Consider the following 19505-nt stretch of genomic DNA (forward strand, 5'->3'; position numbering starts at 1 on the left):
GTCTAATTTTGTCTAATTCTGGTTTCTCTGTTATGATAAATCAGAAAGAGGTAGTGATGAAGTCTAATATATATTTTAAAAAATGAAGTAAACTCTTCATAAGGGAAAGCAAAGGATTACTCTGTTAAAGTGCTGTAAATATTATTTCAAGTGGCCTGTGTTGCACATAAATGAAAAGTTTAACCTTAGGAAGTCTTGAGAAGGCTGTATAAATTAATAATCTGATAAACACCATTTACGAGTGTGTAATTTTTAAAATATGAGTTTATTTAATAATCTTTAATTGAAAATTCATATATCACCAAGCTGCCATTTTTCTAATATTTTTTACAGTCCTGCTGTGTTGTAGCCTTTTGCTTTTATCTCATAATAAATATTAGCATTACATTTTAGCATATAGATTGCAATGTTTTGAATGTTTTTCTGAAAAAGATTAAAATGTAGAACGCATAGTTAGTTTGAGTAGGAAGTTTAACCTTCGGCATTTTAGATCATTATTTTTTTGCATTATGGATTTTGATCATGTGCATTTGTTAAAAATTTCTTCTGTCCAGGAAGACAGAGGTAATGTATGAGGAAGTCCTGTCTTTAACTTATTTTCATTAATAAATCTTAATTTAGGAGCATTGCTACAGATTGATCTGTGCTAGGAAGTGAAGTCTATACAGGTTTTTATGTCTGTCAGAATGGTGAAGATAGACCCTTCACTTGAAGAAGAAATTGGAGAAAGACATCCTTGGCTATCCCACTGTGCATATTTTTTGATAAGACTGAATACCAAGATTACACAGATTTTTCTTCAAACACTGTAATTACTTTTTTTTTTTCCCCAAAATTGGAAAGGTCTTGGGTGGGGAAAAAAAAAAAAGGATATGAAGCTTGGTGAGAGCACTCTAACATTAGTTCTATATAAAAAATCCATTACCTTAAGTGCTTCAATGTAGTATAGTTTATAATAGTTCTCAATACACAATGAACATCAAATTATTTAATGAATCAAGAAACTGTGACTGCAGTCTTATTAACAGTAGACCTCAGTAACTCTACAGACAAATATGGGTCTTTTACTGAAAATTTGGCAATGAATTTAAAGCATGATGGATGCATATGATAACTTTGGTCAGCTAAAGTCCTCATAATTCAAAGATTAAACTATTTTGTTCACTGTTAGGAACCTTCAAAGGCTAATTCATCTTAGGTCTAGACTAGAAACACTAAAGTCTGTGCAGATGAAACTGTCTATCTCAATATACTTCAGTGAAAGTTTTAGAAAAGCATATAAATAATGTAGTTGAATGCTTGATCTTGAAAAGTGGTGAAGTCCTGTGAACTATTACATGTATAATTGAGTATGGCTGTCATTCTCAGATCACTCATTTTTTACTAGGTTTTAGGAGGTTGTGGTAAAGTGCATGCCAATTTCAGGATGCCAAGTACCATTTTCTCTGGAGTTTTTGACAGAAGTACTAGTAAGAAGAAGCAGGTAAACATCATATTTAGGAGACTTTACAGAGATACAAGACTGACTTGCTGCAATACAGTTTCAAGAGTTAGCCCATGACAGTTGTTATTTATTTGGCAGATGTAGATTTTCTGTGATGTGTTTCCTTGGGAATGCAGTTTATCAGAATTCACAGTAGCTTTGAATAATGCAATTGTTTTTTTTCTGATAGAAAACTTTCTCATAAAAATAAAAACTGGCTTTTGGGTTGCATAAATTTTTGCTGCATGCATCAGATCTTTTCATAAAACTACATTAATTTAGAGTTCTTTGTAAAAATGTTTTGATTAGAAAATAATAGAAAGAAATTTTTGTCTCAAATGCAAGTATTCTCCTGTATCAAAGGAGGTAAAAATTTGTATTTGTTTGACTTGTACTGAACAAATACATGTGTTAACCTGTCATGACTAAGCCATCATAAAGGGGAAAGTTTGAAGAGAGCGGTAGCATTTTCTGCAGTGCCAAAAGCATGTAATAACATATAGGAGTATATCCTCCAGCTTGTAACAGATTTACAGCTTTTTGAAATACAAATAAGTATCTTTATTACAATCATTCTGATATATTTATTTTATATGTAATCTTTCTCATATCTGTGAATTAATCAGTGACTTTTTTAACAATGTGAGTGGCATATCCAAAGAAATATCCTATTCTGCTAAATCTGATGAAACAGTACAAAATAAACCAGGTATCACAATGTTTGCTTCTACCTTTGATAGCTATTTACAAACAACCCTAATTAGTTTATTTAATTCAAGAAATCTTATCTCTTTTGATCTGCAATGAGTAGAAGGTATGTCTAACTCATCATTCAATAGAGTTTGATGTCACAGAATGACACAGAGAGAGAGAGACACAACTGACTCCAAGGATATCGATCAGGAAAATATTTCTTTATTTACATTACATGTCTATTTATAGAATTCCAACAATGAGCATGGATTGGACAGTGATGATGAGACCTCTTGACTCCATTGGTTCATTACATGTCCCTCAATTCTCTCTTCCTCCAAGGAGGAATGCAAAACATCTACTGTTTACCAGAAAGAGTGTGAGAAAGTGTAAAAGAAATCCATCAACATCAGAAGGCCAGAACATAGGTGCAACAGTCTTAGATGATTTTTGTTTCCTTGCTAATATTTATAGAACATTTTGGTATTTTTAATAATAAAATTATGTTGTAAGCAAAAACGTTCTCTCTTCTAACTTTTTTGTCTTTATGTTTCTTACCTTTTCAAAAAATTTTATATAACTTGGTTTATAAATTAAGTGTAATTACTATCATTTAAAGGCTACTGTGACTAATTGAGTAATGAATTTAGGGCGTGCATTCACTAATTGAACTTATGTGGTATAATGGGGCATAATTAATATTGATACATTGATATAATGCTTTAAAACATTCTTAGGATATGCTTGTATTGAGTAATTAATCCTCTCCACATGCAGCTTAGAGGTTGGCATGGTTATCTGCTTATTCTGCAGATGGGTAGAATAAGGAAAAGAAGGGAGCATGGGGTGAAAGAATTTGTTCATCAACATGTGGCTTCTGAAATGATGCCTGTATTATATGTGAGCTTTTCAGACCACCATTTCTTTGATGCACATATTTATCTTCGGTGCTCTGTCCATGACACATTTTAGCAACGGCACTTATTGTTCTTCTCGAAGGAAATTAAATAATTTTAATTTGTACTACTTCAATGAAAGGAACAGTGTGCTATTAAAAACTTTCAAAGAAGTTTGAGAACAAAACCAATTCTATTTTCCTTCTCCCCTACACACATTTTTGGTTTTTTGTATGTGAAGGAGTATAATCTTTAAGATGATAACTTGTTCAGACAATCTCTTTCAAATAAATAATAATTATAAATGATACTAAGCTTCTTCAATTAAAAAAAGAAAATGTTTCCATTCATATTTACCCAATGTCACTGCTAAGTTCCCTTCATATTTTCTGTTTCTTTTAACAAATATTGACTTAATTTATTTTCAAGAACCTGAACTAATGTGAAACTAAGAAGAAAATAAAACTTTTTTATATATATTTGAGGCTTTAATTTACTCAGAGAACATTTAATTATTAGATTCTTTTAAACAGCTATTTCACGACCTAAATGAAAACTGTACATAAAGGGCTTCCTACTGCCTGCACACCTAATTATGTTGTATGAATATCTTTGCAATATTTACAAGGTAGAATTAAATAAAAAGTTCTTTCACTCCATTCAAAGAAAAGCAGCAAGATATGTAGGATTAAAAATAGATCTGTAAAGAACTTCCTTGAAGGACTGTTAAATCAAGAAATGAATTTGTAATTAGCTTTGAAAATGATAAGGTCTATTGAAAATTGAAATGTTTTGCACAAGTAGATTCCATAACCTAATTTCAACTATTTGTATAAGGAATCATGATTGAAAAGCAAACAAACAAACAAAAACCAAACCCAAAGCCAAATAGTTAATTATAATTTTTGGACAAGTATTATTTCATTCTGCAAATTTTAACTGCAATGTATTTCGTTCTTTCTTTTGGCAGTATTACCTAGTCATACATGTGGCAATCCAGGAGAAATACCTAAAGGAGTACTTCATGGAACCAGATTCAACATTGGAGATAAAATCCGATATAGCTGTATCTCTGGTTACATCCTAGAAGGCCATGCCATGTTGACATGTATTGTGAGTCCTGGGAATGGTGCATCGTGGGATTTTCCAGTTCCTTTTTGCAGAGGTAAAAAATGAATACATGAAATGTCTTTTAAATACAAACAGCAGATTAAATAAATTTCTTTTGAGATTTTTTTGTCCCTAAATTAAAGTGCACTAATGTACTGTATAAAAATTGTCACCATTTAAAACTGTAATAACTCAAGCAATGACACTCCAGAGTTTGCATTCAGAAATAGATGCTATCTACTTATTTATTTTCCTTTCTGTTTAGATGGGGTATAGCTATATGAATTCCATGACAGGACCTGGCCAGGAAAAAGCTCCAGTAATGTAAACTTTGAAGGATGGTCCAGTCCCTTTGAGTCCTACTCCTGCTCAGAGCATGGATAACTTCAAAGTTGTGTTAGATTGCTCAGAGTTTTGCCTAGTCAAAAATTCAATATCTCCATAGATTAAAATACTAAAGTCTCTCTGGAAACTTGTTATGGTTCCCAGCTACCCTAATTCCCACATCCAATTTAAATTAGAATTTTACAGATTATGTCTACTTCCTCTTCTCCTGTTGTGGGTCTATGAAAAAATTCTGTTTCCATTCTGGCTCTTTCCTAAACTAAACGGTACTGTTAGATTTTCACATGCCCTCAACTTGTCCAGTCTGAAAAATCCTTTTCTTTCATCCTCTTGTCTCATACAATGTGTTCTTCAGCATCTTGAAGTGTTAGTGGCCATTCTCTGGGCTTGTTCTAGTCTGTCAATGTCAGTGTCTCTTTTGTGCTGGAGGACCCTAGGCTGGACAAAGCATTCTAGATGGGTTCTCCTAAGTGTCAAGCAGATGAGCTCTCTCTTTAGCTGCTGGCTGTGCTCTTGCTCGTGCACTCCATAGGAGGTAAGCTTTCAATACTGCACAGGTGCACCATACACTCCGCTTGTGTTTCACCAGGACTTCGGGTCCTTTTGTCAGAGCTGCCACCTAGCAAATAATTTTTGCATGGAATGATCCTGTTCTAGGTGTAGGACTTTGCATTTCTCTTTTGGAATTTCATGAGATTTCTGTTATTCTTCCAGCTTGTTAAATCCTGACATAAAAGTCTGTCTGAATGGCGGTCCTGCCCTTCAAAACTATGACATTCTGTTTATCACTTCATAAATAAGTTTTTAAATAAGTTTGCTCTGCTGAAATCCAAGGTGTTGATTCTATAAATTGCCTTTCTTGCTTCCCTCAAGATATTGAACTAATGGTTATTGTGACCACAGCTGCTGTTAAATATGATTTATCTGAATGTTCTTTGCTCCTACAGCAGGTTGACCTGTCCAGTACCTGCATTAAAAGAAAATATGACATCAGATATCTAGTGCATTGCTTGTCCTCTGCTATGCTGCTGTCCCCAGAGATGCTGGAGTGGTTAAAATCTCATGATAACCAGACCTCGAGTCTGCAAAACTTTTAGCATTTTGAGAGTTGTGATCACTGCTCAATCAGATGACCTGTAGCAGATATTCACAATAATGACCTCCCTCTTGACTTTCCCTTCTCATTCTAGCCCACAGGAGCTCAAGAGCTCACTGCCTACAGTGCAGCAGAGACAGTTCTGTTAATTCAAGATCCTACTTCTTGTAAGGTGCAGCCTCTTCTTTTTTCCCCCTGCATTTCCTAGGAGTCTATGGCTATCCATTAGAGCCCTCCATTCAGGTGAATTGTGCCACCACAGTTCTGTGACTGTATATGCAGTTTCAGTTTGTCCAGTGTGCATCCCGTGGAGCACATTTTTGCCTACAGGCACTACAAATGGCTTCTTGTTGCTTTGTGAGAGGAAGGGAGGGAGAGAAACATTCATTGCCTTGTTCCCATGTCTTCTGCCCTGGGCCTGTCCTCCCATTTGCCTTTAGGTTTTGGCATCTGTCCATGAAAATCTTAGTTTAGAGCTCTCTTCTCTAGGCAGAACTCTTGCCCTGCTCAGCCTGGCAGATCCTGTGTGTCCCCTCCTTTCCTCATTCCTTACAGGAACCCTGTGGTCAAAGAGGTGAAAGCCCTCTTGCCCAGCACCAGCTCCTTAGTAAAGTGCTGTTCTGCTGGAATCTGACACTCCTACCTGAACTTTTCCCCTTGGATTAGGGAGAGCCCCTCTGGTCTCCTGTGCTCCTCAGCCTGTTCTCATGCCCTGTGGACACCCTTTCCTGCTACTCCTACTCCTCCCTTGGCAGTATTCTTGCTACCCATGTGGATGAGAAACCAAGAGCAGTTGTTTTATCCAGGAATGGTTACTTGTGACTGAGAGCTCTCGGATCATAATTCCTCACAGCAAAGAAATATTTCATACTTGTGCTCCAAAACAACTGCAAAAGTTAATAATAACAAAAAAAAAACCAACCAAACAAATATTTTGGCCAGGTCTGTTTTTTGCGTTTGATTTCAATCAGTTCTCAAGGGAGATTTCTTTCACTTCAAAACAGAAAGAAACAAAAATTTTCTAACTATTCAGTGTCTGATTTTAGATGTTTGTTTTTGTCTTTTTAGTCCTTTTAGTAAGAGGTAGCAAACAGGTGTCTGAAAAATATACATAAGTTCATGCTATCATCAGTGTCTACTAAATACTTCTTATATTTCTCCAAATACTGCCTGTTTTGGCAGTGTTTGCCTGCATACAAATATCTTTCACAGGACTGAAATTCTGTCCATAATTTGTAACTCTGTGAATTTAAACTTTTCATTAAAAAATCAGGTGTGGTCCTAAACCTCCTGCAGACTTTACGTGAAATCCAAAGAATTCTGTGTACATTCTGACAAGAAATAAAAATCATAACACAAAAGTTATTTAACAGTTAATGATTTCTATGAGCTGAGCCGTTGCCTCAATGAATTTTTAGAATTAATGTGGAATGTGGATTTGATGAGAGATTTTAGACATTGCTTATTTTATTTCATTTTATCAGTCTGGAACATATGCCATGAGGTAGCCTTTCCCATTCACATATAACTTCAAGCAAAACGTGTTGCCCTATTGTTTCTCTAAGAACCTTGATCTTTTCCATGAAAGCATCTTTTGTTACAGTTCTGTTTACAGATGGTATTCTTCTTTCTTGTCATCATAAACTAATTTCGTGGCACACATTCAAGATAACATAACAGTTAAATAAAACTCTGAGGTTTACATACTGAAAAATTGTAACAGCCTTGTTCTCTGTGGTCTGTTTCTCTAGTTTTGCTGATGCTGAAAAAATACTACCTTCTGCAGTTTTGTTACATAATAATTCAAGAAAAATTAGGAAGTGGTGTCCCATAATTTATACATTGTTTAACTGTATAACTGCTGGTTTTGCTAGAAGAATTCCTAGTGGATTACTAAGTCTTCCAGAAGATGTAAACAGCATGAACTCTTGTATTCACCATTTTGTTTCTGTGGCTGCTGCACAGTTTCAGAAATTCCCTTTTTAAAGTATAGCCATAGTGAGACCAGTGGAGCTGGGCTGTGCTGAAGGCTCACTCATAGCTTTGAATGCACTCTGAGCAGAAATCAAATAAGTCAATGCCATTTTAGAAAGTTTAGAGAATTTTACTGTCAAGCCATTTGCTTTTAATTTTTTTTTTTAACTTGTTTTCTGTCAATAAAAAGCCCGGATCCCCTAAATAGAAAATTATCCTCAGAGAAAAATTCAAAGGTAAATCCTGAAAGATGAGGCAACTATTAAAAACTTGTCCTGGTTTTCCATAAGGTAAATAACACCAACTCTGGACTTTTCAACTACTGCAAGGAAGCCAGGAAGTTTACCATGAGTTTCTGCAAAAACATTCTATAGGTATATACAAAATATTTAAAAATTATACTTTTGTATACTTACAAAAATATTCAGAGTCAATCAATGGCCACCTATATTCTGTTAATGTTTTTTTTCCCTGAGAATTAAAAAGTTCTTTGTTGCCTCAATCTCAGCTACCATAATAGTGTCACCCAAAACATTTGCCTTCTTTGTCTTGAGGTTGAAATATTGTGCAGTACAATTCTGAAACATTTTGAAAGTTAATTTCATTCTCTTCAGTAGTTCCACTAATAGCTGATTTATGATATGTGACTACTTCTAAATGAACTTTGTATAATTAGGTTCTCAATTCTCAGTAATTTTGAGAATCCCTAGTTGATTATAGTTGCATGAGTCAAGATTTTTATGAAGCTAACATTAGGAATACAAATTGGATTAGTGATATTACAATGGTAAGCTTTTTCTCACAATAAAAATAGCTGCGAAGGGAAGAACATGTAATATATTATCATTAAGAACACATCCATCTATTGGAGGGAAAATAAAGAAGACAATAAAGTAAAAAAGTTCATATGTCAGAAAAGTCCAAAAAAAACAAGTAATAATTAATCAGGTTTCATACTTAAGAACTACTGTTGGAGAAATATTGTGGATAAAATATATATTTTTACACACACACACACACACACACACACACACACACATTTATATATACCCAAAATCAAAAAAGGTATTCCTTGATAAAGGTTGAAAGGAAAAAGAGGCTGTGACTCAGAGTAAAATAAACTGAATAGAGAGATGCAGAGCTGAGGTTTTTGGAAAAAAATAACAAAGAGATATTGATGGTTTTGTTGTTATCTCCACTTTCTGAGGTAGCAAGTAATTATGTTATAATTTATTCTCAGCCTCTGATGTTTAGACAAATACTGTTTTATAAGTTTAAGGAGGACAAAAAGATGTCCTGATCCCATATTATCCATGTTTACAATGAAAATAAAATTTAAAAGGAAAATAAAAATAACATTTTCCAATAATTTTGCTTATTGATGTTACATTACATGATAAAATGAGAATATTTTCCCTATATACACCCTATAGTCTCTAACTTTTAGAGTGACATAGTAGATTCCTGTCTGAGCAATTTTGTTCACTTCCAGAATAATTTGATTTGGCGTGGTATTTACATTGAGATGAAATTTGGAAAAAGCCCTCATTGTAACTAGTCAAATAAGAAGTCAGAGAAGGGTTTCAGGAAAATCAGACAGGAAAGCAGATACTATATAAATTTTTACATAGTAGTGCAGGACTAGTAGATCACACCCAAGGGATTTAAGGACATAGATACAAGTAGTTTTATGTATCTGTGTGTGTGTGTGTGTGTGTGTGTGTGTGTGTGTGTATTTATACACACATATATCTATGTTTAGATGTTCTGGTTATAGCATGTGTCAGTAGGTATGGAGAGACCTGATAAAAAAATTAAAAGATGCCAGGTCAAAGCTTGATCTGTGAAATAAGGGGCCTGTAAGCTGAGAACAAATGAAAAAAATGAGATGACCAGCACAATGAAAACATAGCAGAGGTATCCAGAATGATGCAGTTAAGTCAAAGAATGGAAAACAAAACTTCTTGACCATAAAAACCTGACCATAAGCAATATGAGCAAAGTTAAGATCAGAGAAAGATTCATTTACTAAAAATGAAAAATAAACCTCAGAGGCAGTTGTAAAAAGATGAAGGATTTGATAAATGCCCATAGAGTTCTGAGAATAACTGTATTAAATTTCCTAATTATGAAAAAAATGAAATTTTCAACAATCATTAATTTGGTCTCAAGAATTCAGCCTTTTTTTCTTTTTGCTTTGAAATTAGGACTTTACTGTTCATTTGTTATAGACTGTTACTTTAAGGGATCAATGTCAGCTTCAAAAACATGTTCTCAAGTGAAGGATAATCATATCACTGAAAAACAGTTTAGGATACTTAACTGAAAAAGAAGAAATATTTACAAGATATCCTGAAGACTGATCTTTTATTTTTGGGGGGAGAAAGTGTACAAGATTACTGCTGATTAATTTTTGAACTTAATTTAACTCTCTTCTCTTAAAACCACGTTTTTGCATAAAAAATGTGTTAGCGTTGGGGTTTTGATTTTAAGTTTGCTCAAGTACAAACTATCAATTAATAAATGAACTTTTTTACTAGGGTAGCAAATAATTAGTCCGTCACTATTTCTGTTTGAAGTATGTAACTTTTTTGACTAATAGATCAGATATCCTGTCCAGAGTGGATGGAGAGGAAATAGGTCTTCATAATATAAAAAAACCTGATACGATAGAATAAATAATTAAAAATTACTAAATAAAGCAAAATGTTTAAAAAATAAAAACAAGCAGTGCAAGATTACCCATCTGAGTCCAGTATTCTCAGGACCCATAACTGTGGAATGACCCCACTGGGGTCTACTTAGATCAAGCTCACTGCAATCTCAGAGCTACGATGTTCAAAGTAGTGCTGCAGCTGAAATGGTTGCCCACAGGTCCCTAAACAAATTGCAACAATTTGTGTGTTTCTATTTTGTACATACTATTAGCTTCATGTGAGAAATATGATTATTTAATATATGTAAAATAGATTCTGTTTTGCTAAACTACAATAATTTCTGAAATTTTAACCAAACCTCCCTCCTCAAAATTCTACTTAAAGAGCAATCCAAATTATTTTGAAGTGCCCTTTGACAACCATGTAGATAGAAATAAAATTAATCTTAGATGCATGGTCTAATGAGTATTTAATTCATGTGAAGTTGATCAACAGCAAGAGAAGAAATTGAGAAAGGGAGTCAAACTGATTAGAGCACTTAGCTGAGATGCAGTACATCTGGATTCAAGTGTTGATAGAAAAAAACCCAAGCAACGTCTAGCAAGTTTCTTTTTTTATAACAGAAAAAAAGCAGAGGTGTTGGCTTTTACCTATTCAAAATAAAGTCTGTAAAAACCTAAAATAGTAAAGAAGATAAGGAAGTAGAGTTGTGTATTTTGATGGTTAAATAGCTGTCTGCCTGATGGAATTAAATTAGATAAATGAGCCATAAGATGAATGCTTAAAGCTACACCATTGTAACACTTTGTGATGTGTTTGGTCATTCTGAATCTGCAGTTAAGCAGCTTGACAGTTGGCAATGACAATGCTAAAATTTAATTTTAAACTTTTCATTGATATACTCTGGCTTGTTTTTTTGTTTTTGTCAGTTAGACATTTTAAAATGGTAATTTTAAGTCCTGTTTTAAGAAAGCTATTACCAAACTCTTCGTACTAACCTTTTTGACAAATATACCTAGCATGTGTTTGTGAAAGTAATCATTCATCATTATTTCATAGATGTGCTCTCTGTACTGAAGATTTTTTTTTTAATGACATACAATTATCTACTTTCTCACAAACAAACTACAGAAAAACGCCATTCAATAAAGAATTGAGCAAATCTTAGAATCATAGAATGTCTCGACTTGGAAGGGAGCCATGAGGGTCTTTGACTCCAACTCCCTTAAGGCCTAAGATTAAACCACATGGCTAAGAAAAAACAACATAGCATTGCTCCTTGAACTCCAGCAGGCCTGTGCCAGGACCATTTCCCTGGGGAGCCTGATCAGTGGCCGGTCTCCCAGTGAAGAACCTTTTCCTAATGTCCAGTCTGAGCTTCCTGTGACACAGCTTCATTCTGTTCATTCTGTTCCCTTGTGTCCTGCCCATGGTCAGCAGGCAGAGGTCAGATGTCCCTCTGTGCTGCCTGCCTGGAGCAGGTCATGGGGCATTCCTCAGCCTTCTCCAGGCTGGACAAGCCAAGGGACCTCAGCCACTCCTCCTAAGTCTCGCCCTCAACACCTCCTCTGCACACACTGTAATAGTTTGGTGTGCTTCATATATTGAGACATCCAGAGCTGCACACAGTACCTGAGGTGGGGCATTCCAGAGCTGTGCAGGGTGGGACAGTCACCCCTGCCTGGCTGTGATGCTGTTCCTGATGTCCCCAGGACAGGGCTGGCCCTCCTGGCTGCCAGGGCACTGCTGGCTCATGTCCAACTTGCCATCAACCCAAACCCCCATATTTCTCTGCATGGATGTGCCCACCAGCCTTGAAAAAGAAAGAATTATTTCAGAGAAGATTTAATAAGGCTTGCAAAATAATTTAGGTCCGTGGTTCATTTAGAACCCTCTATAACTGCAATTTTCTTTAATTGATAAGTCTTATAAAATGTGACTCAAATTGACAATATGTCATTTGTTGGCGATTCATAAAATATCACTCAAGTTTTTAATTGCACCTATGCTATTGCTAGTGATAGATAAGGAAATGACTACTAATTACATAAGAAGAAAAAACTTTATTACTGCGAATTTTTTACTTTAAATCACCACTATGTTTTTATCACTTATGTTCCAAGAGTAGTGTAGTAATTTGATTTATCACATTAAGAGCTTTCAATATAAACTTCAAGTGGAAAAGCCAATTCTAATATTTAAATTCAAATTCTAAATTAATATTGAAACATTCTAAGTAAATTTTGAAAAGTTAGGTTAGTACTGAAGTTTTGTGCTCCGTTTTGTTTTTATAATGCAATAAATGTTATTTTCTTTGCCTAAACATTTTATCATGTGATATATTAAAAAAGGCATATAGAATACAGAACATTGCACTCTGGAAAGTATTTGTGTGGTGAAGAGAGAAAAATACTGTAAAAATGATTGAATGTTCAAAAGATACCTAAACCATTTCAAAGGAAGTTTTCTAAGATACTGGTTTTGTTCTTCATCCTTGGCTGCCTGCTCATCAAGGCTTGCATCTCACTTGTAGCAAGATTCATTTATGCAAAACACAGCTTACTAAAATTTCCAGATTATTATTTTTGATGAAATTACTCTTTCTATCTTGAATAAAAATGAAAGGTTTTTCATTGACTTCCATAGTGGTACTTTTGATTTTTTGCATGCATAAACTTGATGGATATGTTTATCTGTTTTATCTAAGCTACACATCTATAGAGTATACATATTTTTTGTCAAGTGGTGCCAGCCGTATGTTTTTGCATGTGTTCTTTATATGAGATGCATATTCTCTAAATTCAGAGCACTTAATTCCTGACTACTGAGAGATCCAAATGTTTGTAGCTTTATACTTCAAGTAGTCATTTATGCTGATACAAACAGCACTTTGTGCAGTTGCTTACAACTTGAAAATAACCATAAGTGTTTGGAATTAATTACTTGCACATTTTAAAATGCAATTTGTAAATCACATAGAGTTTGAATTCACGAAGCCTCAGGCACTATCTGCTATCAAATTACTGCAAGTACAGTGATGCACTAAGATTCCTGAGCACTAACTCTCTCAAACTAACTCTCAAAAGCATGACATAGAGAAGGCCATGGCCAAAAACGAGGATGAGTCCAAGGAGGGTAATTAGCTCTGGGACCAGCTGTGTAAAACCAGAGAGTTTGTGTACTACCCTCTGAGCAGTGCAGCCACATCCTGCCTGCCTGAAATCACTAAAGCAATGTATTATGCTTTACTATTCAACAGTCTGGTTGCCTTAGCCTGTGTGCCACTTGTGATGAAGGAAATTCCCAGAGCATATCCACATCTGTCAGAGAGAGAATACTGTCTGGTTCAGGCTGGTTTCTGTGGTCTTACCTAGCTGACTAATGTTCTCTTTCCTTTTGTGTGTTGACTTGCAAACCCCTTCAGAATGGTGCTGTGAATAGATTAAAGGGCTATGCATCCCTTTTGGGCAGGTTGCTGTAGCAGTCTCAGTTCCTTTGGCTTTCATTGGTAATGCACAGTGTATAAATTTAGATTTTTGCACGTGGTTGCCAGAAATAATAAACTACATTTCAGCTGTAAAATTCTGAGCTTTAGAGCTCAAAAATTATTCAAGAGCTCTGTAGCAGGAACAGTGAGGTTTATTGTATTTATGTCAGTATAAACACAGTGAGAGATGGTATAATTGAGGATGCTGTCATAAAAAAATTTAACAGCAGCAGCTAGCACCAAAGAGATATGGCTGACTTAAGATTTTGCTCATCTTGCTGGTTACCCTGCATGGGAAAAGTCTGCTGGCTGGCTTTCAAGAATAAAGGTGGAACTGTTGTGTGTTAGAAACTGAAACTTAAAAGTGCAGGTACAGGATGTATGAAGTTAATCTGTCTTTCTTTTCTGGGTTGGATGATGATCTGCAATGAAGTGCTAGAAAGTTATTAAAAAAAAAAAAAAAAAAAACAACACAAAAAAGAGAGCAAAACTGCAACAACAACAACAACAAAACCCAAAACACACATACACACAAACACTGGGGAGAGTAATTTTAGATCTTTCAGTAGCAAAACTCAGTTCTCCTTTCTGATTTATTATAGATTTACATTAGTTTTCAAATTATTTAATCTTTGAATGTATAATGCACCAGGAAATTTTACTCAGATTCTCAGCTCTATCCATGGTTCTTTAATTTTCACTTCCTTTCCCCCTTTCATTCCTCAGGGGCACAATGGCCCTTTCAATATGCGCTGTATAAAAAGCCAGAAATTGAGGAAGGAATCACAGAAATGGCCTGATTTCACCAACAAAAAGAAATCTTTTAGGAGAGCCGATCTATTCTAGCTTTATTCTTTCATTTTGAAAAAGAACAAACACAAATATCAGGCTCTAGAAAGTAAGATGTGAAATTTATTAAAAAGGCATGACCTCCTCTGAAAAATTTGTGTGCCAAGAAATTAAATCAAAAAGGCTTTGGTAGCCAAGGTTATGTTACATTTGTGTATGTCAAAATGTTCCTTGCATGTAGAATCATAAAGGTAGGTATCTGTTCGAGCCATTCAGCAGCTTTCTCTCTTCTTTTTAGTCAAATTAATGCTCCATACGTTACTTAAACATAACAGAAATTATTCCCTATCTGCCTTTCTTGCAATTCTTCTTTTTATTTCAGTCACTTGTTGGCTATTTAGCCCCTTTCAATAGTCTCCTTTTTCTAATGTCTAATGTGTTTAAAACATATTTGCACTGACAGGCTTTCAATTATAATTGAGAAGAGAAGCTCTACTCCTATCCTTTTCTGTTGCTCCTAATTAGCTATTCCGTTATAATCCTAATTAGACTATAAATTCCTTGTGTTATGCACCTTGCCAAGCTTTATGTTTTAGAATCTCCACATGCACTTATATTATGCAAATAATACCTAATGAAGTAGCATTAAGTAAAGATGATAAAATAGATAAAAATAAAATGCTTCTCTTCTGATCCTTCTCCTATGCAGAAATATTTTTAATTACTATTGCTTTGGCTTTCCAAACATCATCACCATATTATCAAATAGCAAAAGCCACCTGATGAATTTTTAATTTCTTATGTCAATGAATTGCATGGATGACATATTTTCTTGGGGGTTTTTAATTATATGTTTTAATATCAAATACTGCTGATAATCTGCAAGATTTTAAAGCTTTCATTGAAATTTTACTGAACAGGGAAAATACAAGAAATTTGCTAAATCTGTGGGCAAAATATTAATTAACATTCAAGATTTAGGAGAAAATTCCTATGCTTTTCATTTTAAAAAAAATGTTGATAATCATTAAAAATATATGTTATTAACTGATGGTGCATGAACCTTGGAAGGTCCATCTGGCAGCAAAACCTTCTGAATTCATTTGTCATCTGTAAACATCCTGATTCAGAACAAAAAAAAATGAGAAAGGCTAATATTATGTTATTAATGCTTTCCAGTTTAGGACAGCATTTAAATCTATAAGAATATTTTTCTGCAGGTTTTTTTGTTATAAGAAATAAGTGGAGGAAAATAATTGTTCAATATTTTAAAATTTGTATCACAAAGAGTCTAACTGTGTTTCTGTGATTTTGGGCCCAGTTCTCTTTTAGGCTTCTTCTGTGCACACATTTGCAGAGCCACATTCTCCAAATCACAATAGGTGTCCCTGGTGACCTTCGTTCTTGTTTGGCCTGGTGCTGAAGTGAAACCAACAAAGAAAAAAGTCAGAAAACCCAAACCACAACCCCCTGCTGCTTAAAGGCCTGACAATATTCCATTCACCTGGATAATATTTTGTTTCTGTGTGTGCATATATTTATGGGTCCTCAGTGGGTAGAGAAGAGCTGTGTTTGCTATGGCAGAAACAAGGATTGTGCTTCACTTGTTTGAAGGGCATCTTCATTAGTAATTGATATTCTGTTTATCAGCTGAAGGAGCTTGTGGAGGGACACTACGTGGGACAAGTGGAACTATTTCAAGTCCACACTTCCCTTCTGAGTATGAGAATAATGCTGATTGCACCTGGACCATATTGGCTGAACCAGGAGACACCATTGCTTTGGTCTTTACTGACTTCCAGTTAGAGGAAGGATATGACTTCCTAGAGATCAGTGGAACAGAAGCACCATCAATATGGTAAGTCAGAGGTCTTGTAAAGATCTCACTTCCTATTTTTCTCTTTTTTTGGTGCATATCTGAAAAGATATCAGAGGATATTTAAGATATTTTCTACCTATTAGTAGTGACCATTTTCTAGGCTTTTTTCTTGGTCTCTTTCACCTTTCAGAACTGACAAAAAATACTTTGCTTCTGTTTCTTTCCACATCTTTGTCATTCCTCTTATTTTCCTCCATCTGCCAAAGTTATATTTGTAAAGTATCTTATCAGTGAGCATTTAATTCATGTTACATATTTGCACTTGGTATAAGAACATTTTCTGATGTTGTGTCTTGAATGACATATTGTGATATTGTACTTCAGCAATGAAAGTAGTGGGCAAAAGTCAGCCTGAGTAAAACAGGAATATAGACAGCTAATAGATGACATCTTATTCTAAACAGGCTAATTCAGTCTTACTACATGTGTGCATGTATGCAAGCATTACTGTCTTTTGCTAGCTGATATTAAAACTGTTTGCTTAGCAATATTAGGCATTAGTAATTGTAACACTAAATCTACATTTTCTGTACTAAGTAAAAGATGATAGTTCTGCCTGTGGGAATGGATTAAGTTGTGGAACAGTTTGCATTATGATTTCTTTGCAGCCTACATATGCAGGTTTTTCGTCCTTTTCATCTCTGAGAATGTCTTGTGCTTGACATATGCACCATTGCTATAAAATTTAGCCTAGAAAAATGTAGATCTTCTCACAGATGACTGATGGTTATTATCTTCGGAATGCCTTTCTAGAAATAGGAAGCAATCCCACTGTTATTTTGATGTCATAACAGGCTAGGCAGTGCAATATATTAATAATCGTGAAGTTCTAGCTAGCATCTGATATTTTGAAAATCTATCAATAAAAATGTGTGGGAACTATACTTGGCGACTATGTAAAAACTTTGGTTGAAAGACACATGTATTTACGTCACTATGCCAAGATGATTTTTTGCCTTTTCTTTTATATAGCTTTTATTTATCCTCAGTATTCTTAGCATGCATACTTGTACTTTCTTAAATTTGATAACTTAGCATAGTCCTAGTATTTTGTTAGGCCAGGAGAATAAACATCCTAAAGGCCTCGTAGTTGGAGGTCAAAAAGCCCTAGGCTATCTTGGGATACCAAGGTCCTGTCTAGAACTTATCCTGCAAACTAGAGATTTGGCCCATCTAGGGGGGAATTTCATGGATTGGGGAATATCATGCCATTCATCCAGACCTCCTATTGGGGCATCCTTGTTAGATATGCTAATTTGTGAAGTCTATAATTGTATACACAATCTATCCTGTGTGTGCACACTGCGGCACATCCCACCTTGGTGAAGTGGTGCACCATAAGGATCTTTATTAAAGTACAAGATAAAAACCCCTTATCCCTTAACTGTGTATGCCTCTCAATTTTCAAAGACTAGGAAAAGGCATCATCACAAGATTACTCTCTAACATTTCCACATGAGCAAAATTGTGTAATGGCAGTCAGTGAAGCAGCTTGGTATCAAATTAAGTGCTCCTATCTGTCTGAAGTACAATGTGTAAGTACCCCTTGCCTCCCACTCATGCACAGACATGCACAATAATCATCAATGAAAAATTTTTCTTCTCAAGGCTTCTAAGGATAGGAAGCTGAAATCTTGAAGGGGAAAAGATGAAATTTTGCTACAGAACATAAAAGTATGTCCATTTGGTTTTATGTAAGAGACTCTACTAGATACTATACAACATATTTGTGCTTTTGATTTCCAGTAATAGATGAAGTAGAATATGCGCAGAAGGCATTGGAAACATCCTGCATTGATCTCATGCAATATTGATCAGCTTTACATTGGAACAGAGATATAATAAGAATTTTATTTCTCCTAGAATACAATCTCAACATTTTTCATGTTTTCTGTGGTATGTTGGAGATCATTATTTAAAACCTGGATTTATTATGTGTTCTTAAGATCATAGAATCATAGTATAATTTGAGTTGGAAGGAACCTTAAAGGATCATCTCGTAATACACCTCTACTGTGAGTAAGGACATCTTTAACTGGATCAGGTTGCTCAGTCCTGACCTTGAATGTTTCTGGAGATGGACATCCACCACCTCTCAGGGCAACCTTTTCCAGTGTTTCTTCACCCTCACTGTCAAAAAATGTCTTCTTTATATGTAGTCTAAATCTATATTCCTTGAAATCATTACTCCTCATCCTATCAAATCAGGTTCTGCCAAAAAAATCAGCTCCTCTCATTCTTACTCTTTTAAGTACTGAAAGGCTGAAATGAGATTTCCACAGAGCCTTCTCTTTCCAGGCTGAACAGCCACAACTCTCTCAGCCTTTTCTCATATAAGAGGTGTTCAAGCCTTATCATTTTTGTGGCCCTCGGTTGAACAGGTCCATGTCTTTCCTGTGCTGAGACACGGAGCTGAGTGTAGCATTCCAGCTGGGATCTCACCAGAGAAACAGAGGGACAGAATCCCTCCTTTGCTCCACTGGCTACGGTGCTTTTGAGGCAGCCCAGGACACATCTGGCTTTCACACCTGGGATCACACGATGTGAGCTCATTCCAGCCTCTCATCCAGCAGCACCCCTAAGTCCGTCTTGGCAGGGCTGCTCTCAGTCTGCTCATCCCCAGCCTGGATTGATATGAGGGGTTGTCCTGGCCTGAGTTCAGAACCTTAAACTTGGCATCTCGACTCTCATGAGTTTTCCATGAGCTTGTCCTGGTACCTCTGGATGGCATCCTATTCCTCAGGTGTGTCAATGTCACCACACATTTTGGTGTCATCAACAAACTTGCTGAGGGTGCACTTTATCCCACTCTCCATGTCATGGATGAAGACACTATGAACAGTTCTGGTATCAGTGATACCAGTGCAGGATTAGTACAGGATCAAAGTCTGGAGAAGCTATTGGGAGTTTTGTAAGAAATGTTTAAAGGATTACTGGAAAACTTGGAATGAAGCTACACATTCAGCTATATTTAAGCCAGAACAGTTACCATAGCGACATTAGAGCCATGCTAAATGTAGTGCATTCTGTAATATGCTAAAATCAGCTGTGTGTTTAAATGGGAAGTTGTTCTATACTTAAAACTAATGGTCTAGG

At 35.3% G+C, this 19505-nt stretch overlaps 1 protein-coding gene across 2 annotated transcripts in view; it reads left to right on the forward strand.

Moving 5' to 3' along the window:
• The window catches only part of CSMD1 (CUB and Sushi multiple domains 1), a 1072714-nt gene that overhangs the window by 537625 nt on the left and 515584 nt on the right, over positions 1-19505 (forward strand). For both annotated transcript variants that reach the window (XM_014869526.2, XM_088162298.1), the window contains exons 4-5: positions 4043-4237; positions 16181-16388. In XM_014869526.2, coding sequence (XP_014725012.1) covers positions 4043-4237; positions 16181-16388 — 403 coding nt within the window. The remainder of the gene's footprint in view (positions 1-4042; positions 4238-16180; positions 16389-19505) is intronic.

The sequence above is a fragment of the Sturnus vulgaris genome, chromosome 3 (genome assembly GCF_052056855.1).
Source record: "Sturnus vulgaris isolate bStuVul1 chromosome 3, bStuVul1.hap1, whole genome shotgun sequence".
NCBI classification, from domain to species: domain Eukaryota; kingdom Metazoa; phylum Chordata; class Aves; order Passeriformes; family Sturnidae; genus Sturnus; species Sturnus vulgaris.